This window comes from Calypte anna, chromosome 14, assembly GCF_003957555.1.
Source record: "Calypte anna isolate BGI_N300 chromosome 14, bCalAnn1_v1.p, whole genome shotgun sequence".
In the NCBI taxonomy this organism is placed as follows: Eukaryota; Metazoa; Chordata; class Aves; order Apodiformes; family Trochilidae; genus Calypte; species Calypte anna.
In genome coordinates this window covers 2,542,297-2,569,000 of record NC_044260.1, presented here as the reverse complement: position 1 = coordinate 2,569,000, position 26,704 = coordinate 2,542,297, and the positions used below count along the sequence as shown (strand labels likewise).

Genomic DNA, 26,704 nt, shown 5'->3' with positions numbered 1-26,704 from the left:
GGCTGTGGCTTAGCAGCCTGCTTCAGCAGCAAACTGGGGTGTCAGCTGTATCTGCTGCAACTCGGGCTGCAAGACACATTCCCTGTGTGGAGCCTGCTCAGGGCAGAAGCTCTGTGCAAGAGCTCTCTTGCCATGTGGATTGCTCCAGAATCCATCTTCTAAAATACCATACACTGTTCTGTATGTTCCAGAATCAGTCTTCTAAAATGAGAGAATTCGTGGTGGGAAAAACAGTGATTAAAAATACTAAACCAGACTGTACCCAGATTGTCCTTTCCAAGTAACACTCCAGAGGTGTCCACACAGTATGACTGTCAGTTTGCTGCTGAAAGAACAAAAACTACCAAAGGCAATACTAGAAACCTGTTGGTCTTGTTTGTTATTGTACTTGTACATGTTATCTGGGTTTGTCTGGTTTTTGTCTGTATCAAGTGTTAGTGATGACCAGACTTGCTTGCTAGAAAACCAGAAGATGATTTATCCTATTTCCATATAGGTTTCTTTAGAACAATCCTGTATACAGGCTTTTTGGCTACTGATTTACTATTGAAACTCTGCAGTCATGGCTCCGGTATTAGTATCCAGGAACTCTAATGGCAGTAGCTGTGATTCTTCTTCTCATGTATGGTGAAAGAAGCACTTTGCTTTCAATATTCTGTGGTCTAAGGGGTGTGACAAACCAGATGTAAAGGTCTGCAGTGCAGACATCAACCTTTGCATAGTATTTTATGGTAAAATGTCTTTTATGACTTTATGGTAAAGCATCCTTTGCCTATAGCTTGTGTTCCCAGGTGAAAAGTGGGAAAAGTGATTTTGTATGAAGTTTCATGGTGGGAACCTTTTTTGGAAGCATCTGCAAAGACACTGAGGATGTTACCAAGGAGAGTGCCCCTGGGTATCAGTGGTATCAGTGCTGCATTCAGACAGGCACTGTGGCACTGCAGCACTGTTTGCATTCCTGATTGAATTTTGTTATTAAATGTCTGCACAGACTTGCCCAAAACCTACTTGCCACTTGTTTGAAGAGTTGTAGCACTGTTCAGTCTCAGTAAATATCAACCAGTCTGGTGTGGAAATTTCCCTGAAACATTTGAGGGTGAGAACTGCAGCACAGTTTGTAACATAAACGTGAGCAGGCGCAGCTGATCTGGGCGAAGTGTTTTACAATCATCTTTTAATTCAGGTTTTTTTAATTTTCAGTACCTCAAAATCTAAGGAGAACACATCTTCAGCTACTCCTCCACCCGTGAGAAATGGTGGCCAAGCAGGCTCTGTCCAGAACCAGCCAACAAGCAGCACAAATCAGCTTTCTGTTACTCAGCCACAGAACACAGCAGGTCCCAGTCCCCACTCCATGAGGAGAGGTGTGTTTTTCATTTGGTTTTCAAGCCACTAAGTTCCAGCTCTTTAGGTACTGCAAAAAATGCTTATTAAAGTAACTTTATCTGCATCTGTCCCTTTATTCCGGACAACAGTTTAATTTGCTTGCATTTTGCTAAGGCCTAGCTGGAAATGCAGCTTTGACTTTTGGACTCTTTAATGAGCACTGGTAGTAATGTTACCAGCACTGTTTAACAAAGTCACTCAAAGGCTATTTATTAGTAAACCTCTGTACAGATTTCTGTTGCTTTCTACTGATACTCCTTTTCCTACTGCTTTTATGTGATAAGGCACCATTGGTAATGTTCTTGAGAATGCTTTTGTGCTGCTCAATTCTTTCTTTCAGAACTTTGCTTTTACAACACCCAACCGTGGAATCTCACTTCTTCTTTTAACAGCTGTTAAGAAGCCTGCACCAGCTCCCCCCAAACCAGCCAACCCACCGCCGGGGCAGCCAGGAAGCCAAAGTTCTGCCCCAGCTGCTCAGCCACCCTCTGTCTCTCCAAAACCACCCGCTCCAAGTTCTTCTCCTCCCGCTCAGCATGCAAACCAAGGAGCTGTCCCCACCTCCGCTTCCCAGGTTTCCGCACCTCGGAGATACTCCAGCACCCTGTCCCCTATCCAGGCTCCCAACCACCCACCACCACAGCCCCCAACCCAGGCTACTCCTCCACTGCAGCCCAAATCAAACAGTCAAGCATCTCCTCCAGCTGCACCCAGCAGTGAGCATGGACCAGAGCAGCCCTGTTACACTCCTCCCCAGACTCCGACGCCACCCGATACTCCCCCCCTAGGAAAGCACCAGATCAGCTCCCCCTCCCCACAGCCATCTGCTCAAGAACCCTCCCAGTCCCACTCCCCACCTCAGAGTGGAACGGGCACGCTGCCGAGGCCACGGCCAGTACCAAAGCCCAGAAACAGACCCAGTGTTCCCCCTCCACCCCATCCTCCTTCTCAGCTGCCCGGAGATGGCATTCTTGTGAACCCCACGCAAACAGCCTCCAAAATAGTAACAGGTGAGCAGATTCTTCCACATTCCGTGGCTCCTTGGGGAGTGGAAGGGAAGAAAATAATGCCTGGAGCTTTAAATTGATTGGGGGAGGGACTGAACAACTCTGAAAACAGTTAAAATACTGAATTGCTCAGTTCCACTTAAAATGCCCACCCAGCTGTTCTGTCTGTGAGGGTTCGGGGCACTTCTCAGTAAAGGTTTTCATTCCTGTTGCAGAAGGCTGTGGGAAAGTGAAGATTAGCTTGCTTTATTTTTTCTTCTGCTTTGGAAGCAAAGCACTCTTACAGCAACCATCTCTCTAGGGCTTTCTCCAGGCTCTGCATCGTGACAGCCTCAATTATGCTTATAAATTTGTTGCCAAGAAGCAAATATTTGGAGGATGGAGAATATGTAGCCAAGGACAGTGTAGTGCAGCTCATACAGAAAATGAGAAAATGGCAACAGTGGCCACTGATACCTGTTCTGATAGAGAAGATACTGACAGTGAATATTTTACCTTATGAGAACAGAGTCTTCTGATGTGCTTTTAAGGTGGACATCCAGAAACTGTAGAATCACATACACAAAACTATGTCTCTTAGGTCATCCTAAATGCAGGCTCCTTCTGCTTTGGAACATTTGTGAAGTAAAGAGAAAATGCCTTCTGACAGGAGCTTCATGAAGTTTGTAGTTATTAGTTTGATAGGGATAATGGTAATTTAAGTCCTGGGGGGTAAAAATGTAACTGCTGAGGACAGTCAAAACTGGCAGATCTGGTAATGTTCTCCTGCTGAGTCTTTGCTTATTTTAGGAAATTCTGAAGGAAAATACAGCAAATGTAGGAGACTAATGCTTTTAAATCTACTTTTATTTAATAATAGATGAAACTTTCCAATGACACTGCAGCTTCTCTAGGATAAGACTAATGTATTGGGATGCAAAGTATAAATTCTGTTGCCTAACAGCTTTACCCCATGGTGCCTTCACAGGTGGGGATGGTTACTGCGAATAAGGTTTGTACTTCCCAGAAACATGCCATACAAGCTAAAATGCTCCTGCACAGCAATATTTTTTTTTTAAGCTTTATTTTGTATCTGCGCTTTGGAATTTGTGCTCTGTCAGCCCCCTTACCTCATTACTACATGTCATTCTGTTTGAAAGAGGGTTTAAGTCTATCCTGCTTCATTTAAAAGTAAAGTAAGTAAATTATTCCTTAAAACAAAGTGTACAAATAACTATCATGAAGCAAGGAACACTCCACACAAAGTCACCAGAACTACTAGTCCAGAAGTGAAGCAGTGACCTGTTTAAAATAGGTTTGTTCTCATCAGTGCAGGCTGATGCTGAAGCTCATGGGTTGCTTTTTTTTTGCTACATTTCAGTGTTTTGTGGTTGCATTTTAATACAGCTTTCACTTTAGGTTTTCAGTTATTTTTAACTCCTTGGAATTTATCTGGCAAGTTACATGTTCATGTGACTAAACCCCTTGTCAGAGAAGCACCCAGCAGCATCTGCACTCTGGCATGTTTGCATTTGCATTCTGTCAGCTCCAGCCTCACTAATGGTCCTGGTCTGTTCAATCCTGCTGCCAAAAGACACATTAATAATCTTACTGCTCATGGGGAATGAAGAAGGTAACAACTGCATGGCAGGCTGAAAAAGCTGAGGCTGCATTCCTGAGTTATCTCCAGATTTGGCTGCTTAGAGGAAAGATGCTGAAATTACTATTGGACTGAGAAGTCAAGTTGGAAGTTTGTTCTTAAATTGGAGCACTGAGCAGTCAAATAGCTGCTTAAGTAACTAAAAAGTAGCTTTGCTTTTTAGCAGAACAGACGTGGCCTGATTGTACTTCTGTTTGTTTGGTCAGTATCTTTAAAATACAAGGGCAAATTATTTCAAAACTGAATTCAGAAAGCAGGCTGGGGCCTGGGCCATTCATTCCAGCTCAGGAGTGGGAAGAGTGCTGGGGAGTCACATCAGCCACGTTTGTTTTCATTTTGGAGTTGTTTCTGGTGCTGAGGAAACTGCTTTAGTGATGGCAGAGGAGCAGGATTTGTTTTACCCCTGTATAACTGGGAAATACCTCCTGGGTCACAGCCAGCTGGGCTGCTGGGGCTGCTTCCTTACTGGGGGAGAACAAAAACCTGCAGGGGAGTGTGGGCTGTGAATTGCAGCATGGTGCTGGCTCCTTCCCAGCTGCCCTGTGGTCTGGACAGTTATATTTATATAAATATAAATAAGTATTTGAGTCCAGCCTGCTGAAATGAAACAGTGTTCAAACTGGATGATATAGTTCCCTTGGAGTGCAAAATGTGTAAGTTGTGTGTGGTTAAAAAGTGTGAAAGAACAGCTGGAGTGATGCTCAGGCTTCTCTACAGCAGCACACTCAGGACAGGATCATCCACCTTTGTTAGATCAATCTTTATTTAAAAAAAAAAAAAGGATTAATAACTGTTCTGAATTAACAGCACTGCATATTACATGAGAGTACCTGCTCTAACCTTTACACATGCACAGAAGCACTTACTACACACTGACTTAATTAATTCACAATGTGAAATAATTGTTTTTAATTTTAACCTTAAATAGTGGAGTGAGGGAAGACAGATGGGAATAATGGATACCAAAATTAAGTTTCCAGCAAACTTCATAATATCAAGAGCAGAAATTCTGAACTGTACTCAGGATACTGCTGAATTCCTTTGTCCATGTACTGGACTGTAGAAATGCCTCGAATTCTGTTTATGGTATTAAAGCAGTAAGTCCTAGAAAAGAATATTCTAATCAAAAATTCTATTAAATAATCTAGATGTTTGACCTTCATTCAGTAGGAACAGTATTGGAAAGTTCAATGGTAAGGAAAAGGCATATGATTGGCCAAAAAATGTTTCTAATTCATAATCATGTGTGTGCTAATGCCCACTACTAACCCATCACCAATAACACTGCTTGCATTATCCCCAGCCTGGCATGCAAAAGGAATGGCTGTTTGATGCTCTCACATTAACATACTAAAAGTGTTGGAGACTAGAATGTGGCAAAGTTGTTGATGATCTGACTGCCCAGTTTCCCATGGTACCTTTTCCAGGTACAGAAAACCCTCTCTGGAATTCTGTGTGTTTTGTACAGAGTTTCAATTCCTATTTGAGGTCTCTGTACCCATGTGTGTCACTCCTTTCCTGTGTCACCTCACATTTTGGTGCCTCCTTTTCCAGCTCATCCTTCAATATGCAGCTGTAGGGAGAGGTCCCAAGCTTGTTCCAAGGTTGGGCTGCACCTTTGGAGCTGTTCTGCAAGGGGAAGTTCAGAGGGACAGAGCTGTGCCTGCTGCTCCGGGCTCCTCTCTGCCAGGGTCATGCTCAGGGAGGGATGTTTGGAGTGAGGGAAAGGATTTGGGAACTCTTACCATTGCAGCTTATTCATTCATGTAGTATTGCTTCTGTTAACAGTAGTAAAAAATGACTGAAAAAAGATCTTAGGTTTAAAGTACTTTAAAAGCACTTGAATTTTCATCTTTTGGAGGAGCAGCAGTTACACAGTGTAGTGGGGATAAAGGAGAGTGATGAGGGTGCTGAACTGGTTTTTGTGGATCAGGGACTGGTGAGGCTAAGTGAAAAGCTTTGGGTTTATAGTAGCCCCAGTCATTATTTCTTCATTGCTGTCCAAGGTCTAATGAGCAGCCATGGTCCTGTGGGTGCCACGGGGCTGGCTGGGCACAGCCAGGAGCCAGGGCACTGCCTGTCACACCAAGAGTGAGGGTGTAGTTTTTGTGTGTCCATGTGCACATACGTGCCAGCCCTCTGCTGGAAAAGCCTTTGTTGATCTTTCCTTTCCCTTTCCTGTCTAAGGAAATGCACCAGACACACAGGAGCGACCGAGCTGTCACTCTCTGGCTGCTAAACCTGCTGTTCCTTTTTTGTGCAGACTCCAATTCCAGTATTCAAGAACCACTTCAAACCCCTTCTTCAGAGCCTCTTACAGAGGCAGCCAGCAAAGAACTGCACAACCACCTCCTGCTGGATATTGACAACGACACGGAAAGCACTGCTCTGTAATGGGAACTCCCCAGCTTCCTGAAGGTTCCTCTCCTGGTGGGAAAACTCCAAGACCTGACAGTGAGAAGCTTCTTTTGACGAAATGGCAGCACCTTGGGACTCCTGGGTCACCAAGGAAGTGATGTGGCCATTCAGAAGAAGTTTAATGACCTGTGTCTCAACAGTGGTTTTCAAAATCTTGGATGGAAGGAATTAATTACTGCAGAAACTTGCATAGGAAGCATGAGTGCTGCTAATGCAGCTGGTATTAGCAGAAATTCCAAAAGAATTAAGAAGCAGAACCGTAGCTATTTAAAGTGCATGTATTATGGAAATAATCTTTTTAATGTCACGGTTAGACTTTTATTTCTAGTTGTTAGACATTACAAGGAGATGCCTTGCGAGAGACATTCCCTCACTGATTTGCTGCAGATTCTTTTTAAAAATATGAACCAAAAAAAAAAAAAATTATGCCAGAGTGCTGGTGGTGACTGCTGGTTATCAGTTACCTTGTCAAAACTGTGGATGTATTCTAGTGCCTTGAAGGACTGTCATACTGTAGAAGGAAACTTACTGTCTCTTTAATCATTTCATTGCTACTTAATGATCAGTACTTAATACATATTTCATAGTTATTTGTATTAACCAAGCTTGCTTTTGTTTATGTGAAACTTACAACTGTTTCAAAATGAAAACTGTGGAAGTGGGTTGGTTTTTTTTTGTGTGTGTGTTCATTGAAAACGGTTGAATTTTGAAACCTTTGAAACAGCTGTTTGGATTCCTCAGTTGGGTGAACATTTATAAAATTAAAGATTGTCTTTTGTCAACTCAAGGCATCTTTATTGAAATCTGTGAGTAACCTTGCTTCCAAGGGGTACTGAAGGTTACACAGGCTGGGAATGAATGCACATCTGTTCCTTGGTGTGTGGATGGATATTAAAGAGATATTAAAGGAGAAACACTGGGCACAGCCTGTGTCATGGAGAGAAATGAGATGGAACAGGCCACACCGTTTCTGTGAATGAGAGGGAGAGGCAACTGGTCAGCTCAGGTAGCATACATGTAATCAGTTCAATTAATTTACACTATAAATTCCTTAATATTCCATCATATATCTTATTGCAGTTATTAAACCAGACCCAACAGTCTTAACTGCAGGTGAAAGCTGCATTTCATGAAAGTCTTGCCAAGATGCATTGCACATGGTGAGACTATATATATATATATATATATATTTTAGTTGCTGCCTCATTGATGACCCAACTTGAAATTCCAGTGGCTGCCCAGTTGTTTCTCGTTCAGGCATCTCCTGACAGGGAAGATGTGACCCCATTAGAGGGCCCTAACAGAGCTTTCCTGTCACTGCTCCAGAGCTCTAACAAACTCCTCTAACTCAAAAATTCGGTGTTAGGAACCAAAATTTTCAGTTATGTTACTAAATCTGATGTTTATCTGTAGGCAGTGTACCTGAATCCAGGACAGGCTGTGAAGGACTTAAATAAACTCTCAGAAAATCTTCTGGGCTTACACATTCACCAGCATTAACCAAAGAGTTAATTGTCTCTGTTGGGATTAGCAGCTCAGGTGCAATGGTGTGAACACTCTCATTGGTCTCCTGGCTGTCATCCTTGAGAATAAACAGAATATTTAAGGCAGTTACTACAAGAGCACAGCTGAAATGGAGGAAATTTGTCCTTTTCTCCCCAACCCAGCTGCATCCTGTTATCCCAGGAGGGCAGGGAATCAGCTTCAGGAATGACTTTCACCTGGCTTTAGGCTGCTTTCTTTCGGTGCAGTGGATTAGTCCAATCAAATGGCTGCACAAAATAACCCTATAAAAATCTAGAAAGAAACTTGGGATAAACTAATGAGGTTTTGCAGTGCTCTAACACTGCTTCTGGAGTCCTTTCAGGTGTGAGCTCTGCTGGAGTCACAAGCAGGGCTGCTCGCTGGTGCCCTTGGGGGTGGACGCAGGGGGGTGAAGTTGGTGAATTTCTTCCAACCCAGGTATTTGAAGTTTACCTCAGAACTCTGAACAGAGGCAGCCAGCTTGAGCAGGAGGTCGAGGCACTCTGCAGCCAGTTCTGGGGCAGACTGGGGCTGTGTGGAGCCTGGAGGACACCTTGGGGGGGATGTCCCTGCTGCCACGTACCAGTCTGGGAAGAGTCTGCTGGGGATGTCGTGGGCCACCACTAAAACTTTAATTTCCTGGAGCAAAGCACTGTGTGGAAAGAGAGTGAATTCCATCCCCAAGTACAGCAAGGAGGTCAAGTTTCACAAACTGCACAGGGAGATGTTTGCATTCCTAGAGCTCTGCTGGCAGGACGGATTTGATAAACGCAGGAGCATTGGTAGGAATTCCATTCACAGCTCAGCAAAGGATGCAGTTTTCAGGAACCTGGATTTAGGTGAATTAATTTGAGAGAAACACTGAGGTTGAGGTGAAGCCAATAATTGTCTGTGGGACTGGTTGGGGAGTGTTGGAAGGACAAAGAGCAGGCTGGAAGGCATCCCTGCATCCTAAAGAGGATTTTTGGAATTCCAGGACATCTGTCTGCAAATGTTTACAAAGCATGGTTCAGAAATAATACAGCAGATTCCTAAAGAAGGGATTTTTACATTTTCTGAAGCTTATGAAGGCTGTGATAAGTTAAAGTCTTGGCGTTTTGAAGATGGCCTCTGATGCAGAGGGCTGGGCAAGAGCTGATGGCACCCAGAGAAGATGGGATTTTAGCTGGAAATTACCAGCTCCTCTCTGGTCAGTGGGTGTTGGGTGGGAGGATAAAAGGTTGGCATGATTGTAGCTAATGTTCATTTAAACATTAGGGAGACATTTTACCACTTTGGCTGCAGTTTTGTTCCATCTAGGTGATAGGAAACGCTTACCTGTGACCTTGATTTTGGAAAGAAGCTAAATCTTGGATGAGGAGATGGATTGTGCTACTGCAGGACTGCGGAGGGAAGGGCAGAGTTGTCACAGAATTGCATATTACAAACTACTTGTGAATAAAAAACTAATTAATCAGCAGCTCTGCATGGGCTTTCCCTTTAAGTCCCAGGTGCTGAGGACAACCCAGGTGGTTTCTGTTTCACGTGGCAGGATCTGTCCCCTAATTCTGTCAGAACAACATTCTGGGGCAATTCTCTGAAGGATTGGGTGCAGCAAATCCTAGAGGTCAGCTATGGAACCCTCCCAGCATCATTCAGGCCTTCAAGCTGAGGTATGGGTAACATCTGTAGTTACCTGGATCTTAGAAGCCCAATTTGTACAAAGATGAATCAAGGTTCCTTGATGCCAGCAGGAATTTTTGTAACTTACCTCTACTACATGACAAATGTAGCTGGAGCAGACAAGCAGCAGTCCTGAAACTTGTTCTCTCCAGTGGTCTTCTAATGCCTTTTCAAACAACTCTCTGTGATAACCTTGTTTCAAAAGAAAAACTGGCAGTTTGTCAGGTGGTTCATAGGTGGGGGTGCTGCAGGTCAGCACTGGGGGGGCCGCTCTGTGTTCTCTGCAGACCCCAGGGTCACAGCTCCAGCTTCCCTTATCAGAAGGAAGGTGACAGCCTCGCTGTCTCCTCTTGACATGAACCAAAGCAGCTCGGGTCAGCTCCTAACGCTGCACCCCACTCTGCAATATTTCAGTATCTGAAGCGTTTGGAATTTATTGAAAGATGTAGCTAGTATTTGTTGATGTAGATATACACAGACATAGAGCACTGTGCAGTCTGTGGGGATGAGCCCTGGTCTCTGCTAGAGGTGGCACAAGCTGATCCAGGTGTTTAAAACCCAATTATGGGTTTTATGGAATCTTTAGGAATCTGCTGGGTCTTAATGAATCCTCTCAGACAAAGCAGCAGGGATGTGTTAGCTGCCTGAGACAGCTGCTTGCAAAACCACTACCAGATTTTAAAATAAGGGCTCTCTCCCACTCAGGGTTTCCAATAACTGCGTTTTATTTCCTTTGGGAAGGATTTGCAGGTGAGAAACCTCTTTATGGAGCTTTAAAATAGTATTTTCTTATGGGGCTACTGCAGTGCACGCCTGGGTCCCAGCTCCTCACCCCCCCGCGCTGCCCTCAGCGCCCTGGCGGTGCCACCACCTTTTTGTTGCTGTCCTTTGCTGTCCCCAGGCCAGGTTTATTGTGTCCCGAGAAACTCACAGCACCCACCTGCCACCGCCGCTGCCCCCTCGCCCGGCCGGGCCAGCACCAGCAGCCTGTGGAGCGGGAACCGGCCCTAAGGGGGAGAGGGGAGAGGGGAGGGAGGGATGGAGGGAGGGAAGGAGGGAAGGAGGGAGGGGTGGAAGGAGGGATGGAAGGAGGGAGGGATAGAGGGAGGAAGGCATAGAGGGAGGGATGGAAGGAGGGAGGGAAGGAGGGATGGAGGGAGGGATGGAAGGAGGGAGGAATGGAGGGAGGAATGGAGGGAGGGATGGAGGGAGGGGTGGAGGGAGGGGTGGAGGGAGGGAGAAGCCGGCCCGATGCCACCCCGAGCCCCGACGGGGCAGCCCGGCCCCGGCCCCGCCGCTTCCCCACCTCCGACCGGTGCTGCCGCCGCTCCCGCCTCTTGGACAGCAGGTTCTGCCGCTCGGACTGGGGGTTCTGCTTCTCGGACTGCGGGTTCTGCTTTTCGGACTGCGGGTTCTGCCGCTCGGGCTCCGGCGGGACCGACCCTCCCCGTCCCACCGCCTCCCCCGCCATGTCCGGCGGGGTCCTGCAGCCCCCAGGGCCGGTGGAAGCCGCCAAAAGCCTCTGGCAGCCCCCCAGACTCCAGGCAGGGAGGGAGCAGCTCTCGCTCTTTAAACACCCGCAGCCCCCAGAGCCCCCGGGAAAGGGCGGGAGGGCCCCGCGGCCCCGCGCTGAGCGTTGGGCGGGCGGGGGGCGTTGGTCTCGCCCGGCCCGGAGTGGGGAGGAGAACCCGGCGGTGCCAGTGGGGTTGGAGTGGGTTGGTTGTGTTCCTTCAGCTGGCCCTGATGGCATTTTTTGAGCAGATTCCACGCGTGGTGCTGGCGTTGAAGGGTGTCCGCTCATTGGCAGCCCCGGCAGCTGCACCCACTCGGGACAAAGCCCCAGAAACGCCGCAGAGCCCGGGGCAGGGCTGGAGGCTCCCACCGAGCCCCCTCCCGGCACCCACCCAGCCCTCCGGGGCAGAGGAGCTGAACCAAAGAGGAGCCGAGTGCTTGTAGCTGGGTATAGCAAAATAAATAGAAACGGAATCCAGACTTCCTGAATTCCAGGCAGTGCTCTAACCCCGAAGAGCATGATTAAATATTTAAACTAACAAAACAAAAAAAATCCCTCTTCTGCGTAGCTGCTTTTCTTAACTCCTTACACCCATCTTGCTGTCAGTTCAGGTCCAATAATGCCAGTGCTGAGATCTCTTTCAGAGCCAGGCCCCCATTAGAAATAAGGCAAGAACTAGGGAGAAGGGTCTGTCTGCTTAAATAAGGAAAATAAAATTTAGAAAGCGTTAAGAATTACATTAATCCTCTGCTAATTATTATTATTATGTACACCGATTAAAATTAGTTGTCATCATCTGGAATCCAATAGCTGACTGCTATGCAAAGTAGGCCCAGAGGAAGATCCCAGCACATACACAGAGCAGCAGGTTGACGTTCAGGATGTGTTTCACCAGTGGTTTCTCCTCCAGGGAAACCATGGGCAGGGGCTCAGGTTTTGTCTCTGCCGTATTCTCAGCGTTCTCCTCTTTGCGCTCCATCCCGCAGAGCCACAGCAAAGTGGTCACCACCTTCGAGCTCCCTTTGGCCTTAGTCGGACCTAAAGAGACAGTCAGCAGTGAGTTGGCCATCTCACCAACACAGCGAGTCCCAGGAATACTTCAGTGTGCTCCTGTGCAAAGGCTTTGGATGCAGAAATGTACCAGAATTCTTTAAAACGGATACGCTTGCTACGCTGAGAGGTAGGAAGCCCTCAGGTAGCATCTCTGGGGGCTGTAGTACTCATTTCCTTCTTCCCTCTGAGCTCAAGTTCTGCTGTTCCCAGCATTTTAAGGGAATTTTAAGCAAACTAAACCTAAAAGCTCAGCTGTAGCTGCTGGGTGCCCATCAGCTTCCCCTTGCCTGCTCTAGTCCAGTCAGAGTTATTCCACACCACACATCAGTAAATGGGATTCTCCCAGCTCTGGTGTGGGTCAGAGCACAGAGGACCAAACGCTGGGAAAGCAAACGGGAGACATCCCAGAGGCTGGGAGATCTGCACCCCACTCATTAACTTTCTGATCTTTTCAACAGCTTTTTTTTATAGGCCAAAGGAGAACACAGCAAAAGCTGCGGAATTACATAAACAGTGTCCCAAACCTGGCAAAACCAAGGGATGATAATCATCGCTGGAAAGTGCAGAGTGAGTTACTACACAGGTTTGTACCTAATACCCACAAGTACAAGTTTTAAAAAATGTAAATCCTCCTTCACTGATCTGTCAAGAACTCCGCCCAGGGCTCTGGGTTCTCCCTGCTGCTAGAGTCGGTCAGAAAACATCACTGAAAAACAGAAATGGAATTTCATGAAAATAATTGTGGTTTTCCTCCACCCTCCCCTTTTACAACCAGTTCTCCTCGCAAGGGGTGCCCACAGCACCAGTCTCTAGTGGGGATAACAGGCACGGCTCTCTGCAGCCCATCCAGCTTAATTCCAAGCATCTGTAATGTCACCAAGAGATGTAAAAGAACCTAAACTTCTGCTTAGGGTAACACCTTCTAGGGTAGGTAAAAACCTTCTAGCAGGGCCTGAAGTTACAGAAATCCAGAGGAAGTGGGTTTTAAGGTTTCTTGTCTTCAAAGGCTTTACAGCCTGCCCAGGGTTGTTAAGTGTAGGTATGACTGAACAGGACACTTACATTTATTATCATCTGAACTATTTTCAGAAGCAATGCTTATATCAATCTGGAGAGCTGGGCGCTCAGCTTCACACACTCCTTTTGCAGCATCAGGGCAAGGGCTGACTGCTAGGTCTTTCTTGACTGGTGGATCCCCACGTGTGAACCAGGTAAGCCGACTTATCTGATGGCATGAAGAGTGGTGTTAAAGAAAAACTGCTTCCACGGTTGTCTAAAGGACTCCCTTAGCAGCAGAGCAGCCTGCAGAGAGAATACTTAGAAGGGCTGAAACCTGTTCTCCTGCTCTGCTGGAGCAGGTGAACAGCAAAGTGCTCAGCTGGTCACTAGAGAAGTGATGCTGCCACTGGCACCTTGGGTTTGGGTCTGTCTGGAGCACAACAGACACTCCCTGAAGGATGGAGTTTGTTCTTCTCTCTGGTTCTGAGGAGGAGACATTCTGCATGGGAACATCACTGGGTGCAGACTGGGAGCAGGTCAGTGAAGGGAGCAAAAGGATGGAAATTGTGGCCAGGGAAGAATGATTCGAAGAACTGGGGTTGTTGAGAGAAGAAGACAGGTGGGAGATATGATAATTTTCTTCAAATATGTCAAAGCCTCATTAAAGAGGAATGTTCTTATAGGGTGGACAGGTAGGGATGAGCGCAACATGAAGCTGGAAAGATCCAGGGTGGAGATGAGGAAAACTGCTACTGGGAAGGCAGTGAGCTCTTGAGTTGATCACACATCTCCCTGGGCACCCTCCCACTCTGGGATTCCTAAGAATGAGTTCACCAGGTCTTTCAGAAATACATCAGGTGAGTTGGGTTTTGAAGCAAGAGGATGTGTTGGCTGTATGATTTCTGAAGGTCTCCTCTGGCCTTCTTTCTGCTATTAATGTTTTGCTGAAGTCTCAGTACATCTATGGAAAACAGTTAAACTGGCACAAACCTGTTCCAGAGGAAGGGTGCTCTCTGCCCTTGATTCCTCTTTTCTGCAAGTAAAAATGGTTCCTCACTAAATTAGTAAGAGACTTGATAAAGATGACCCAGAAGCTGGAATTTCTTGGAAAATAGAGGGAGAAAGCTAATTGTCACAGATTAAACACACATTTGAACTTAAGTACAGCTCTTTGCAACATCTCCTGTTGACCAGTTTCCACAGTGGGACTCTGGATTTATGGGACCAAAATCTGAAATGGCAGCAGGGTGCTGGAGCAGAGGCAGGGGGGTGCTGTGACAAGTTATCCTGAGCAAAGAACGAAGGCAAACTTCTATTGCCAGATTATTTCTCCTCACATTATTCCCAGGGAAGCAGTGTGGGGCATCCTGGAAACCAATAACGAAATAAAAAAATAAAAATCAACAACCCAAAGCCCTCTGAAGGGGTAACTCACCATTTCCTCCGAGGGGGGCTCTGTCAGCATGCTGACCCCCAGCGTGGTCAGCGTGGAGATGGTGGCCAGGACCATGGAGAAGTAGAGGTAGTGCATGTACCTCACCAGGCTGGGCCTGAGGTCACTCTGACCACACTGGGGCTCGGGGTAGATGAAATCCAGCACCAGGCGAATGACCCCCAGCAGCAGCCCCACCACCAGGCCCCAGAATGCTCCCTAGGAGAGGAAGGGTCTTCTTTACTGGGGAGAGGGCCTTGCACCCACCCAGGAGGTTTTCTCCTCACTCTTTTTTTTTTTTTCTGGTGGCCTTCTCTCCCCTCCCTTTTCTGTTCCTGCTGCCTCAGTCTGATCTCTGCAGGCCCAAGTGGGTGATTTAATCTCAGTGTGGAGGGACGGTGTGGCATCAGATAGGTGTAACATCTTACACAGAATGCTTTAAAAAGTGATATTTGCATCCTGATGGTGGCCTTAACCCTTGGGGTTTTCTGCCTAACCAAAGCCCAGTTTGGGAAGACTCCCATCCTTCACCTTTTGTGGAGGAACTGGAGGTTTAGGACCCCTGATGCCATTTGGTTGGTGTCCCTGGGTCTGTGCCTTCTGCTGCCCCCCCCCCAGTGCAGACAACACAGTCCCTGTCATCAGCAAACCCCTTACAGGCTTCAAGGTGTTTTAGGGACACCCTGCCAGCCCACTGAGGTCACCTCCGTGCTGCTGGGTGCAGGGTTTGTGCACAGCAGAGCTGTTACCTTTTCATTTGCTCTCCTCCAGAAACAGCCCAGGATAAACACCACTGCCACGGGGGGCTGCAGGTAGGAGCTAATGGACTGGATGTAAATGAAGAGCTGCCCTCCCTGGCCAGCCTGGACCAGTGGGATCCAGAGGATGGAGATGACAGTCAGGAGCAGCACAAAGACCCTGTGGAAGGGAAGGATGCTGACACAGCTCAGCCTGCAAGACCCAGCCTGAGGTCCCTCACGAGCAGAAGGCTCCAGCCCCCCAGCAGACCTGGGCAAGGTGCAGACCACATCAGCACAGGGGCACCAGGGTGTGCTGAGCTGTCTGGAATGCTCCAGCTCTGATCCTCTGCACGTGTCCTGGCTCTCCATACCTGCCCACGATCATGAGCTCCCACTCGGAGCAACGGGGACGGAAATGTTTCCAGAGGTCCATGGTGAAAATGGTGCTGGCACTATTGAAGATGGAAGTCAGGGAGGACATGAGAGCTGCTATCATCACTGCCATCATCAGGCCCCTGAGCCCTGGAAACAGAAGTACAGACAGCCTGAGGAACCCCCAGCACCCCTGCTGCAGGATGTCCTCAAATTCTTCTTTGAGCCAGAACAGACTCTTTAAAGTCTTTTTAGCTCCAGTTTTGAAACGTCCAGTGGTAACGTGGTGGTAAAAACTGATTCTCCTTGTTAAATATCTGTGCTTTATGTCCTACACATATCTGACTAAATTATCTGCCTGGATACTGGGCCATCCCCCATCTGTCTTGCTCCATGCTGTCCCTTGCCACTGCCCCACCATGCCCAGACTGAAACCCAGTAAACCCTCCTGAAATTATAGGTGAAGGTCTTTTCCTCTCTGCACTTCTCTCAGGGATGTTCTTTAGCTGATCCACACCATACCCACCAGTACCAGGCTCCTTACCTACAGGCAGAAGTTCTATGACCAGCTTTGGATAAGCAATATCAGAGCAGCCAGAGGGGTTGCCACAGATCTTTTGGCAAATTTCTGCATCTGCACAAGCCACCAGATCTAAAATAAACAAAGGGCAGTGAGAGACAGCATTCCCCAGCCACAGCAAACAAATAGATGTGAACAAGTTTCTCCTCTGAAGGTTTTAAACCATTTTCTAAGTGAAATGCTCCCTTCCCTACTTCTCCTTTTTTTCTCTTCCTGCACACGGAGCAGGGATGGGGGTGCTGGGGTCTGCTGCAGCAGGGGGGAGATGTTCTCCAGCTTGGGGTGGGAAATTTCTCCAGTCTGGGCTTTTGGGGCATTGCAGCCTTTCAGCTGCATAGTCCCCATGCTGGGTGTTCTATGTTGCTTTCAGGGAGCAAAATTTTGGTAATCCTTTAATCAGCATTGGCTCTAAAAGAAGAGGGGAGGGCAGCAATGCAAGAAGAGCATTTGCCCAGCCATCATGTAAACAATTTTATTATTTTTGTAATTCTTTCTAAAGGACAGTGTGGGAGTCATGACATAACCTGTGAAATGGGGAGGGTCACTATTCCACACCTCTGGCTTCAACCACAGTCCAGGCAGGGGTGGTAGCAGGGGGAGATCTCTCCCTCAGCACTTACCTGGGAAGAGAATCCTGCTGATCATGCCTGGCATCACCATCATAAAGAGGGGCAAAATTTTCAAGTAGGAGGTCATCAAGGAGCCTCCTTTGGCATGAGAGAGGTTTTTAGCAGCAAGAGACCTCTGAACGATGACCTGAAAGTTAAGAAATGGTTTTATCTGCTGCCAACAGAGAGGAGCTGGCATGGGGGGGGTGATGCTTCTGGGGTTCCTGTGTCTGCTTTGTCCTCCTCTAAACTACTGAAATGTCAGTGGGGTGAACACAGAGCTGGGCTGGAGCTTTCTAACTCTTGGTTCAGGTCCTGAGGACCCTGCAGAAACATGGATCTGAAAGGCATTGCTTGTGCCATCCAATCTGAGCCTTGCCCCTGCAGCATCTGCTTCTTGACTACTCAGCCTTGGAATATTTATTCTTCTTCTTTATTCTTTTTTTTTTTTTTTGAGGACTTTTCTGACCCAATGGTTAAGCCTGGCCAGGTCAGCAGCCCTCCTGGCAAAGCAGAACAGAGTCTGAAACAAGGAAAATGAGTGAAATAAAAGAGTAGTGCAGGAACATCAGGGGGCTGCTTAGGGCTTCAGTCTGGCTGGCTCTGGGGTGCTCAGGAGGAGGGATCACAGACCTGGGAAGCTGGAATGAGTTCACAGGTGGTTCACAAGAAGTGAAAAGCTTAAATTAAAAAAAAAAAAAAAAACAAAAAAACCAAAACCATCTTTACAGACTAGGATTAATTCACACATTCTCAGCCCTTTTTACATTGAAATGATTCCCAAAACTTAGCTGTGCATATTACATCTGGGATTGAAACCATCAGATTGTGCTAAATTCCCACCAGAAATAGGAAACCAGTCCAGGCCCTGGGCAGACCCTGAGGTTGTAATTGGGATCAAGCAACCAACACCATGTTCCTGAACCTGAACAAAGCACCCAGCAGGAGCCCACCTGATCTGTACACCAGTACCACAGGGACGGGATGGTCATTCCCACCAAAACTCCTGGCCAGGGAAGGTCAGAGTTAACAGGGTCTCTGAAGATGTGAAAAGCATCTTCTCTTGGCAAGCCACAGCTGCTGTTCTCCTTGCGGGTGCTGGGGATGGCATCAAAGTATTTTGTCTGCAGACCTTCAAGGCCACCAACTTCAATAAAACCTAAAACAGGTCATGAGAAGCAGTTATCACATCACCCCGTGGGTTTCTCAGCCTCTGGACTTTGCTGTGGAGGATCCCTCACAAGAATTCCTTAAAACCAGAAGCTGTTGGCTCCATCACTGGGCCTGGGGACAGCACAACATTAAGCTGCTGGCTAGAGAAGGCTCATCCATGGTGTTGCTTCAAAGCATAACTCCTGTAGAGTTTTTTTCAGGGAGCACTCCTGCATTTTTGCCATGTAAAGAACTGAGATTATTTGTATGGGGATGTATTCCAGCAGGAAAATATGTGGAAAGCAGTTCCTAGAGCTCCCATCAACTGAGTAACCAGTTGTGCTGCTCCCACTTGCCCTGAGCAGCTGGTGGAGCTTCTGTCAGAGTTTTAGCAATAATAAAACCCCCAGGAAACACTCACTGAAGACCATGAGAGTCACAGCCCCGACCAGCATGATGAGGGTCTGCAGAGCATCCGTGTAAATCACAGCTGCCAGGCCACCTGAGGGAGCAGAGAAGCAGCAAAGGGTGGGACAGGGGTTTTGGTTCTGTCATCCCAGCTCCTGCTCTGCAGAGGTTTGGGGTGAGCAGCATGAGCTGCCTGAGCCCACCGGGCAAGGGGACAACTCGGACATGTCCCCTGCCTGGTGCTTTGGCTGGAATTTCTCATGTTTTAAATCATCATGAGTCACCACCAAAAATCCAAAGTCCAGGATAAGCACTTCTACGGGAAACACGTGGAAAAACTCCAAAACTAAGGCAGAGCTGAATAAGGAGAAGGAAGAACAAAGCAGGGGGAGGATCTTTGTGAGCAACATCTCTCAGGGTGAGCACTGGGAAAGGAGCAACCTTTATTTGTTTGGGATTTACTGCTTACCCCGTGCATGGCTTTTTTCCATTTGGCCACTCAGGAGCCCCGAAAGGGCACCCAAGATCCTCCAGGCTTTCCACATTACATGGCTCATTGTTATGTTAATCTCTCATACCTCCAAAAAGCCCAGAGGAGAAATGTGGTGAGCAAATGCCTGGCATGGAGCTTCTCCTTAAAGCAGAGCTGAGCTGGCATGGCCTTATCAGGGCTATTTATTTCCTCTTACCTGGTCATTTTTCCCTATCAGGCAGGAAGGATTTCTCCCTAATCAATTCCTTCCCTCCCTCCCCTCATTCTCCATCCTCAGGACAACCCCAGCCTGCAGGACTCCCAGCAGGAGGATCCCTGGGCACTGTGTGGTCTCTCCCTCCCCACGTACCCGCCACGGTGTAGACAGCAGTGATGCTCAGCAGCCCCACAACTGCCAGGTAGAGGTCCCAGTGCAAGGCTTGCTGGATGAAGAGAGCCCCAGCATACATGTCAACCTGGAGGGAAAGATAACCAGCACAGATTCAGTGACACTACTGAGCCCCTCGGAGCTGCTGGTGCCAGGGAACACGATGGTTCAGCTGGCCAAGACCTCTCCTTCAGTGTCACCAGTCTGCTTTGTGACAGTCTCCTCCCTGGGGCAGATCCCCTGCTCCAGCCTCCTGGGCATTAGGATGAGGCTTGGTTCAGTGTTTGCTCCTGGGATAAGGGAGGGTGACAAATGGGCTGCCCCAAAGGAGGGGAACACACACAGTGCTCTCTCAAAAAGGGCATTTTTGGAGCACTGGTGAGATGGGTGGGAGGGCTGTGCTGGGCAGGGGTGCCTCAGCCTGCCAGCAGCCCCAGCACCCCTCTGCCATCACACAAATTCCTCCCTGGGGACAAGGTGACAGGGAGATCATCAGGAATGTCCTCAGGGCTGGGGCCCAGCCCTGGCCACCCAGCTCTGCAGATACCTGAAAGCACTGAGAGCTTCAGGGTAGGCAAACCACAGAGCACAGCATGACAGACAGGTACAGAGGCAGCTGAACAATCCAGTCTCTCTCATCAGGACTCACAGTAAGAGATTTGCACCAAATGGGTCACCGTTTGTAGAGGAGAACTTTGAGCTTGGCTCCTGGGTGCCCCCTGAGCCCTGGGGATCTGATTGACTCCAGTGGTTCAGGTGCTGCTGGGGGGTGGAGGAGCAGCCAGGGGGGTGCTGGGCAAGGGGGGGTTATGCATCCCATGCACTGCATCCAACAGAGGCAGCAAAGCTCTCAGCTCTTTGCATCTCTACACAGACTTTATTCATCCTGCACACAGGAGCATCTGGAGTGTGTGTGGGCAGGAAACAGGAGAGGGAAGAAACTGAGTAACCTGCCCGATGTACAGCCCCTAAACCCCCAAACACCATGCCCAAGGCTCAGCCACTGCTCAGGCTGTTCACACCTGGCTCCCCCTCCTGCTGTAACAAAGATTCAGATCCTTAAGAGGAAAAACCTGAGGTTCCTTAAGAGGAAAAATCTTCAACCTGACCTCCTCAGCTGGAGGTCACCCTTATGCCAGTGTGGACAGGGTCAGTAATTGCATTTCTCCACCTCCCTGGCCAGCCCCTCCTTCCAAAGCCACCCCAGCTCACTCTCTTTGTTTTCCCACTCACGGATATTTTGGTGAAGATGTAGATGAACAGGTAGAGGATGGCCAGGAACATCTGGATCCTTCTGCCCCCAAAGCGTCTCTGCAGGTACTCGGGCATGGTGGTCACCTACACCAGAGGCACCATCAGGGCAGGGGGTGCAGGAGCCCCCAGGGAGGCTCTGCATGGGGAGAAGCCCAGAAGAGCCCTGCCAGCTGCTCTGGGCTGGGCTTTGGTTCTCAGCTGCCTCCCCAGCAGCTCAGCAAGTGGTGCCCTTGCTGGAGTTCTTGCTGTAAGGCTCCCTGTGAGGGCCTCTGTCCCTCTCCTGCAGGGATGGAACAATTCTGCCCCATTGTGGGGGTGCAGAGCAGGCTGACCCCCTCTAGCCCAGCCCTCAGAGCTGTCCCCAGGCAGCAGCTCTCATCTTGTCCCCTTCAGCCCAGACCACCAGAGCAGCAGAGAGCACCGTGGCTCAGGCTCAGCAGGAGGTGGTTAAAGCCCCTGCACCAACCAGGTGCTTTTAGTACCAGCAAATCACTGGTGGCCACAACCCCCCCTCTACTTACTCCTGCTGCTATGTAAATGGGCAGGAACAGCCAGGCCAGCACCAGAACACAAAACATCCCCTGCAGAGGAAAGGAAAAGGAAGGTCAGGGAAGCTGTGGTCAGGGGAGTCAATGGGGACATGGGGACGGGCTGTCCTTTGAGCTCATGCAGCCAAAGGCTGAGCCTTTGGAGCTGCTAGATGCTTGTGTGGTGTCTGGCTGAGATTGGGGTTGGGATTGGGTTTGCCCTGGGGAGCACAGAGCTGGCCCCAGAGTCCCTGTGCCCCACTCACATTCCACTCGTAGGCTGTTGCAGCAATTCCTGAGGCAGCCCCTGACCCAGCCAGGCCGATGAAGTGACCACTTCCAACATTGCTGGCAAACAGGGATGCACCCACCTGGAGAAAAACAGGACAAGGCATTGTTCTCAGCCCAGTGATGGACAAAAGGGTGAACAGAGCAGTTCATTGCTTACACCCCACAGGGGACCCCCCCATGGAGGTGATGCTGTTCCCCCATCGTTACTATAGGGGACATGAAATCCTTGATACCCTCTGCCACCTGCTTTTGGCCATACATTCAGTGGCTCTGACTCCTCTCTCCACCTCCTTTTATCATTTGCTGCCTGTCACTCATTTACGGACACGTTTAGGACCATCCTGCTTCCAAAAGAGAGTCATGTCTCGTGGGGGAGCAGGGCAGAAGGTAACAAGTAGACATGCCAGGCTGTCAGGTTCCTTTATCAGTACCCATTGACTCACCAGCCCAACCCAAATGCAACACCCACCCCGCAGACTGGCTCAAGATAAAGCTGCACCCCCCACAGGGACCATCCTGTCAGTTCTGGGGACCTCCAGATCCAAGCTGCAGCCCCAGAGAGGCTGTGCCAGCTGTGGACTGGCCCTGCAGCACCTCCACTTCCCCAGTCTCAGATACAGAAATCCTCCACTACTGTAAGTGGGTCTTTGCAAAACATGGAAGTAAAGTGGGTTTTTTTGTTTCTTTTTTGATGGAAAAAGTGCTTTCCAGTCCTGCTGTAGCCCAGGGGCACAAGCAGGGCACTGATAAAGATACTCACAGGCCACCAAACCATCTGTCCTCCAGCTAGGAAATAGCCTTTCACCGTGCTGCGCTGTGTCTTCCACATGGACTGGGGGAGCAGAAAAGCAAACGGGGGGTTCAGCAGTCCCCCCCCCTCAGCATCCCCAAACACTTTCCCTCCTGGGAAACTCTGTACTGTCATCAGATGAAAGGGAGAGGGTTCTGGAAGGACCTGCCAATGCTGCTGGGAAATCCTGGGGGATGAGAGAGCAGCAGCCAAGGGAGGGCCCTGGCTGAGGCTGAGAGCCATGGGATGTTCTCCCTATCACCTCAGCATCCTGATTAAATGTTTTCTGTGAGAAACCAAACCACTCCGGATCGTGAGGAAGACAAGGAACTTTGGGCAAGAACTGTGGCCCTCTCTAGTTGCCAGGCAGAGGCAGGAGAACTGCTCAGCCCCTTGGCTCTCGACCTGCAGAGCTTTCAGACAGTTTCACCATCAGTTATGCACCACACCTGAAGGGAGAAACTGTTCATCCCAGCCCTAGCAACAGCCAGCCTGTGCTCCTGCTGCTACAAAAGCCATGCCAGCAGGCTGTCCTTCTGCCTTAATTATATATTAACCGTGTTTTTAATTTACAGAACCTGGTGGTGAGACCACTGCAGACAAGCACAGGTGATTTATAGGACAGCAGTTCCTTCCTGGATGAACACAATATTATTATTAGCAATACTTTGTACTGAGTTGACCTCTTCTTTCCAAGGGTTCTCAAACCCTTGGCAAACACTCGAGCTGAACAGCTCTCTTCTGGAGCAGGGAGGACACTTCCCCCGGCTGAAGTAAGGAAAAGCACCTGTAAACTCCACTTTCTGCTTGTTCAGTTAAATCCCATGGAGCATGGCCAGATTCTAACCAAAGGAAAATAATTTGAGGCCCAAACATCCTTAATTTTCAGTATAACCAGGCACATATGAAAGCTTTTGATGGTATGTGCTTACCCACAGCCCAACTGCAAGGACAAACACGAAGTAGAGCACCAGCACAGCAATGTCTGTGGGTTCCAGCATCTTCTGGGGAAACACATCCCAGGAGGGGGTGGTGGAGGAGGGAGTGCTGCTGGTGGGCTCCATGGCTTGGCATGCAGGCAGAGAGCTTCTTTACCTTGATACATAAATCTGTTAAAAAATGGGTTAGATGGTTAGAGAGAGGGTGGTAGCACTGTGAAGATGTCACCTGTTTCTGGAACAACTCAGGGGTTATCAGCTCTGGCTGTGGTGCTGCTTGTGCTGGAGCTGTGGCTGTTGTCTCTGGCATTTGCCTTCATCCGTGACTCCAGTTCTGTGATGGGAAGGTGGTGCCAGCAGGATGGCCAGCTGGGGCTTGGTCAGATTCCTTCTGCAGTGGATAATTGTCTGACTGGTGGGAGAAGTGGCAGCACTGCGGGACTGGCCCTGCTGAGAAGCTGCTGCCAGAAAGGTACCAGTGACAAGCTGCTGGGATGGGACAACACATGAGCAGTGTTGGTGGCATTGTCCTCCTTGGCCACGGCGAGGTGCAGAGGGTGCTAAGGTCCCCTCTGGGCACGGCTGCCTTTCCACATCAGGAAGGGGAGGAGGTAGAGCAGAGGTCACTGACAGAGGGATGGATGGATGGATGGATGGATGGATGGATGGATGGATGGATGGACGGACACTCTGCCATGCTGGAGTGGAATGGGGCAGGGGGATGAGCAGGGGGATGGCACCAAAAGCTGGAAGAGATGGAGCTGGAGCTCCCTCCTGCACCCCAGTTCACAGCAGCGTTTCCTGCAGGTGAGATGCTCAAGTTCTTCATGATTTTAAGCAGGAATTAAAACCCGTTTTCTTGTCCAGAAACGCCTGATCAGGAGCTGTGTCAGCTCCCTGAGCCCCTCGTGGTGCCAGGCAGGGCCCTGGGGCAGGATGGAGCCATGCAGGGAGGCTGCCGGGGGCTGAATGAACGCAGTTCCTCTGGGGTTCCTCCGGGGTTCCTCCTCCCGGGCCCAGGCTCGGCCCCGCTGACGGGACCGGAGGTGAGGGGCAGCCCCGGGGGGTCAAAGGGATCCCCTGGCTCGGGGGGATCCTCGGGGATCCCCCTGGATCCCCCTCCTATCCAGGCTGCAGCCACGCGTGATTTCTCTTACCCCGCTGAGCCGAGGATGGGGCCAGAGCCGGCGCTCCCCGGAGCCTCGCAGTTGGATCAGCTCCGGGTCCAGCCCCGGTGTCACCGAGACGACTGGGCCGGGGGGGCCGCTGGTTCTTCTCCTCCTGGCCAGGTCCTGTGGCCTCTCTCACACTTGTCAGACAACACTTATATGCTCCCAGCTGCCAAAAAGCCGAAGAAGGTGGGGCGAGGGGTGTTCTGGAGCAGCCCTGGGCTCTCGGCGTGGCCGGTCCGACAGCAAGCGGTCCAACAAGTTATTCCTTCACCTGAGCCCTCGGCACGCAGCACAGACCCAACCAGCAGCCCTGCCCCTCGTCCCCGCGTTTCACAACCTCCAGCAGCTTCACCCCCACTTGGAGCTGCACCGGGAACCCGTCCCGAACTCACCTGGAGCCCAAAGAGCACCCGGCGGCACCGGCTGCCCGGGGGTGTGGGGGGCAGAGCAGGGATGGAGTGATGGGGATAGGGATGCAGCGATCCCTCCTGCCAGGCAGCACTCGGGAGGGACGAGCCCTGCCCTGGGCCACTGCCACCCCCTCCTGCAGTTACGAAAAGGTTGGGCAATCAATAAGGATTTTCCCTCTGGCAAGTCCCATCCAGGAACCTCTTTCCACAGCTGGGGTTTGTATCCCGAGGCACCAGCGCAAGAGCTGAAGAGGGGACAGAGCCACGTCCTGGCTGACTGGCAGCACCAGGCTGGGACCGGGGACTTGAAGTACCTCAGCAGAGCCTTTTCTGTGCCTTAGAAAGCCCCAGACCCCACCGAATTCCTTGGGAGCTTCTGCCTTGCAAGGATGCAGGGCACTGGCGATCAGACCAGGGCTACCTTACCTCTTTAAGAGGCAACATGTCTTGGCTCTTGCCAAGATTTTACTGGCTTGCTTAACCTCTAACTAGGAAAAGAAAAATGAGGTTTGGTGTGCCAGCTCCCGGGAAGTTGCTAACTCTGCTCTACCACCTCCTGCTTTCGCTTTTGCAGCTCTGATATTGCTGTTTCCTTTCATCCCAAGGCACTTCCCACCTCAGGACATGCAGCAGGTGATGGGCACCAGCAGAACCCCCGGGGCCAGGAGCTGTGTGGGCTCCATCCCACTCGGGGTCCCTCCAGGCAGAGCCCCGGTGCCTTTCCCCACTCTGTGCCTGCACACCTGGGGCAGAGGCATTTGTCACGTCCCTTGGGAAAGACAGGAACCTCGGGATACACTCCAGGGGAAATTCCCAGCGCTGGATGCAGGTGCTGGGTGAAAGTTCCTCTTGCTGCTCCCGGAGCCGAGGGTGAGGTCGGGCGTTGGGAAAAATGCGGTGGAGTCGGTTGCTCTGATTTCAGATCCCGACTCCGCCACGGCCCAGTGGAAATTTTGCCCATTTTGTGAATTCAGCTCACAGCCCGGGCTCCCTCGGCTCCTGGCACAGCCGGCAGCGCTTCCCTCGCCAGAGATTGTGAGGAAGGAACATCCGTGGCATTGAAATGAAGCGGCTGAAGCCGGCTCTTGATCAGCGGTCCCGGGAGAGACGCAGCCCACGTGGGTCCCCAGGAGCCCATCGGGACCAGATCTGTCTAAAATCCCTCCTCAAATTTTTTTTTTTTTAAGCATTCCCAGGTCCATTCACCTCCTCCAGGTACCGGCGCTCAGCCGGGCCGGGACACAGCCCCTGACCCGGGCACCCACCGGAGCTGAAAGGGAACTTACTGCGCTCAGCCGGGTCTCATTCTGCTCCCTGCGCCGGGCACCACCGAGCTCTGCCAACTGACAGGCAGCTTAAATATTGCCAGAGAATGGGGATTTGCCAGCCGAGCTGTTAACGATGTCACAAGGAACCAGAAGGAATATTTACAGTCAAAGTTAAACTAATGGCCCGAAGTTACTCTTTCGGTCTCACGTGGCTCTGGTGAGAAGTGTATTATTTTCACTATCGGGGCTCACGGGTCAAACTCCAGAGTGCCATTCTCTCTTAGGCAATCTGCACAGCTAGAGAAGGGACAAGTAACAATGAAAACAAAACAAAACAAAAAAATCCCTGCTGATGTTCTCTCGAGCTGAAAGCTCACAACACAGGGGAGCTGACAGCTAATCCGGTCTCCAAGTTTATGCTGAAGCCCTACAAAGAGCAGGACTCAGCCCTGGGCTAGGGTCCTGAGCCTGTAGATTAATCCCAGAATCGAGCCCCCTTCTGGGACCAGGCTTTGGTTTCAGCACCATCTCCCTGCAACACCTGATAAACATTTATGGCTAAATAATGTGCAGAGAATGATGCTGGAGAGGGAGCGTGGCAGGAGGCAGCTCACCCAGCTCTGAACGTGGGGTTCAGGGAGCCCCGTGTCTCAGTGCCAGCAGCCTGGCTGCACCCCAAACACAGGGCAGTTACCAACCCC

At 49.8% G+C, this 26,704-nt stretch overlaps 3 protein-coding genes and 1 long non-coding RNA gene across 16 annotated transcripts in view; 2 read left to right on the top strand and 2 right to left on the bottom strand.

Annotated features, from left to right (window-relative positions):
- ARHGAP17 (Rho GTPase activating protein 17) overlaps positions 1–7,237 on the top strand; it is a 47,284-nt gene extending 40,047 nt beyond the window's left edge. For 3 of the 5 annotated variants that reach the window (XM_030460199.1, XM_030460202.1, XM_030460198.1), the window contains 3 exons: positions 1,201–1,364; positions 1,779–2,396; positions 6,296–7,237. In XM_030460199.1, coding sequence (XP_030316059.1) covers positions 1,201–1,364; positions 1,779–2,396; positions 6,296–6,426 — 913 coding nt within the window. In that variant the 3' untranslated portion in view covers positions 6,427–7,237. Of the gene's footprint in view, positions 1–1,200; positions 1,365–1,778; positions 2,397–3,360; positions 3,385–5,180; positions 5,226–6,295 lie in introns of all 5 variants that reach the window. The other 2 variants (XM_030460201.1, XM_030460200.1) reach the window with 2 other exon arrangements.
- TEX47 (testis expressed 47) lies at positions 7,208–11,115 on the bottom strand. Of its 2 annotated transcripts, XM_030460207.1 has the most exons (7): positions 10,943–11,115; positions 10,577–10,643; positions 9,725–9,828; positions 9,292–9,356; positions 8,428–8,626; positions 7,873–8,032; positions 7,293–7,420 (listed from the first exon to the last, which is right to left on the bottom strand). In XM_030460207.1, the coding sequence occupies exons 1-7, from the start codon at positions 11,105–11,107 to the stop codon at positions 7,383–7,385; spliced, it is 798 nt and encodes a 265-aa protein (XP_030316067.1). In that variant the 5' UTR covers positions 11,108–11,115; the 3' UTR covers positions 7,293–7,382. The 2 variants fall into 2 exon arrangements, with proteins under 2 accessions (XP_030316068.1, XP_030316067.1); XM_030460208.1 differs by lacking the exon at positions 7,873–8,032 and having other exon boundaries at positions 7,208–7,420.
- On the top strand, positions 10,899–15,486 carry LOC115599188. 5 transcript variants are annotated; one of them, XR_003988194.1, is made up of 4 exons: positions 10,899–10,984; positions 12,136–12,329; positions 12,661–12,769; positions 15,405–15,486. It is a non-coding gene; the product is annotated as an uncharacterized LOC115599188 (long non-coding RNA). The 5 variants fall into 5 exon arrangements; XR_003988193.1 differs by having other exon boundaries at positions 12,661–12,785; positions 15,405–15,434; XR_003988192.1 differs by lacking the exon at positions 15,405–15,486 and adding an exon at positions 13,292–13,418.
- SLC5A11 (solute carrier family 5 member 11) lies at positions 11,851–26,106 on the bottom strand. 4 transcript variants are annotated; one of them, XM_008490331.2, is made up of 16 exons: positions 26,022–26,106; positions 23,148–23,324; positions 22,186–22,257; positions 21,401–21,505; positions 21,129–21,188; positions 20,587–20,691; positions 19,336–19,441; positions 18,507–18,587; positions 17,887–18,092; positions 16,946–17,081; positions 16,290–16,397; positions 15,745–15,895; positions 15,383–15,551; positions 14,637–14,852; positions 13,265–13,427; positions 11,851–12,187 (listed from the first exon to the last, which is right to left on the bottom strand). In XM_008490331.2, exons 2-16 carry the CDS (start codon positions 23,277–23,279, stop codon positions 11,967–11,969), a joined length of 2,031 nt encoding a protein of 676 aa, XP_008488553.1. In that variant the 5' UTR covers positions 23,280–23,324; positions 26,022–26,106; the 3' UTR covers positions 11,851–11,966. The 4 variants fall into 4 exon arrangements, with proteins under 4 accessions (XP_008488553.1, XP_030316063.1, XP_030316064.1 ...); XM_030460203.1 differs by lacking the exon at positions 26,022–26,106 and adding an exon at positions 24,718–24,778; XM_030460204.1 differs by lacking the exon at positions 26,022–26,106 and adding an exon at positions 24,311–24,414.
- Between the last annotated feature and the right edge of the window lie 598 nt (positions 26,107–26,704).

Bases quoted from the DNA above. Each gene is read 5' to 3' on its own strand.
- TEX47 (XM_030460207.1), bottom strand. From the start codon at position 11,107: ATGGCGGGGGAGGCGGTGGGACGGGGAGGGTCGGTCCCGCCGGAGCCC. The intron at 10,644-10,942 runs GTGGGGAAGCGG...TCTCCCCCTTAG, and splicing joins GGCGGCAGCACCGGTCGGAG to GGCCGGTTCCCGCTCCACAG. The intron at 9,829-10,576 runs GTGGGTGCTGTG...TTTTGAAACAAG, and splicing joins GGGGGCAGCGGCGGTGGCAG to GTTATCACAGAGAGTTGTTT.
- SLC5A11 (XM_008490331.2), bottom strand. From the start codon at position 23,279: ATGGAGCCCACCAGCAGCACTCCCTCCTCCACCACCCCCTCCTGGGAT. The intron at 18,588-19,335 runs GTACGTGGGGAG...CTGCTCCCTCAG, and splicing joins TGCTGTCTACACCGTGGCGG to GTGGCCTGGCAGCTGTGATT. The intron at 15,896-16,289 runs GTAAGGAGCCTG...TTCTGTTTCCAG, and splicing joins CATAGAACTTCTGCCTGTAG to GGCTCAGGGGCCTGATGATG.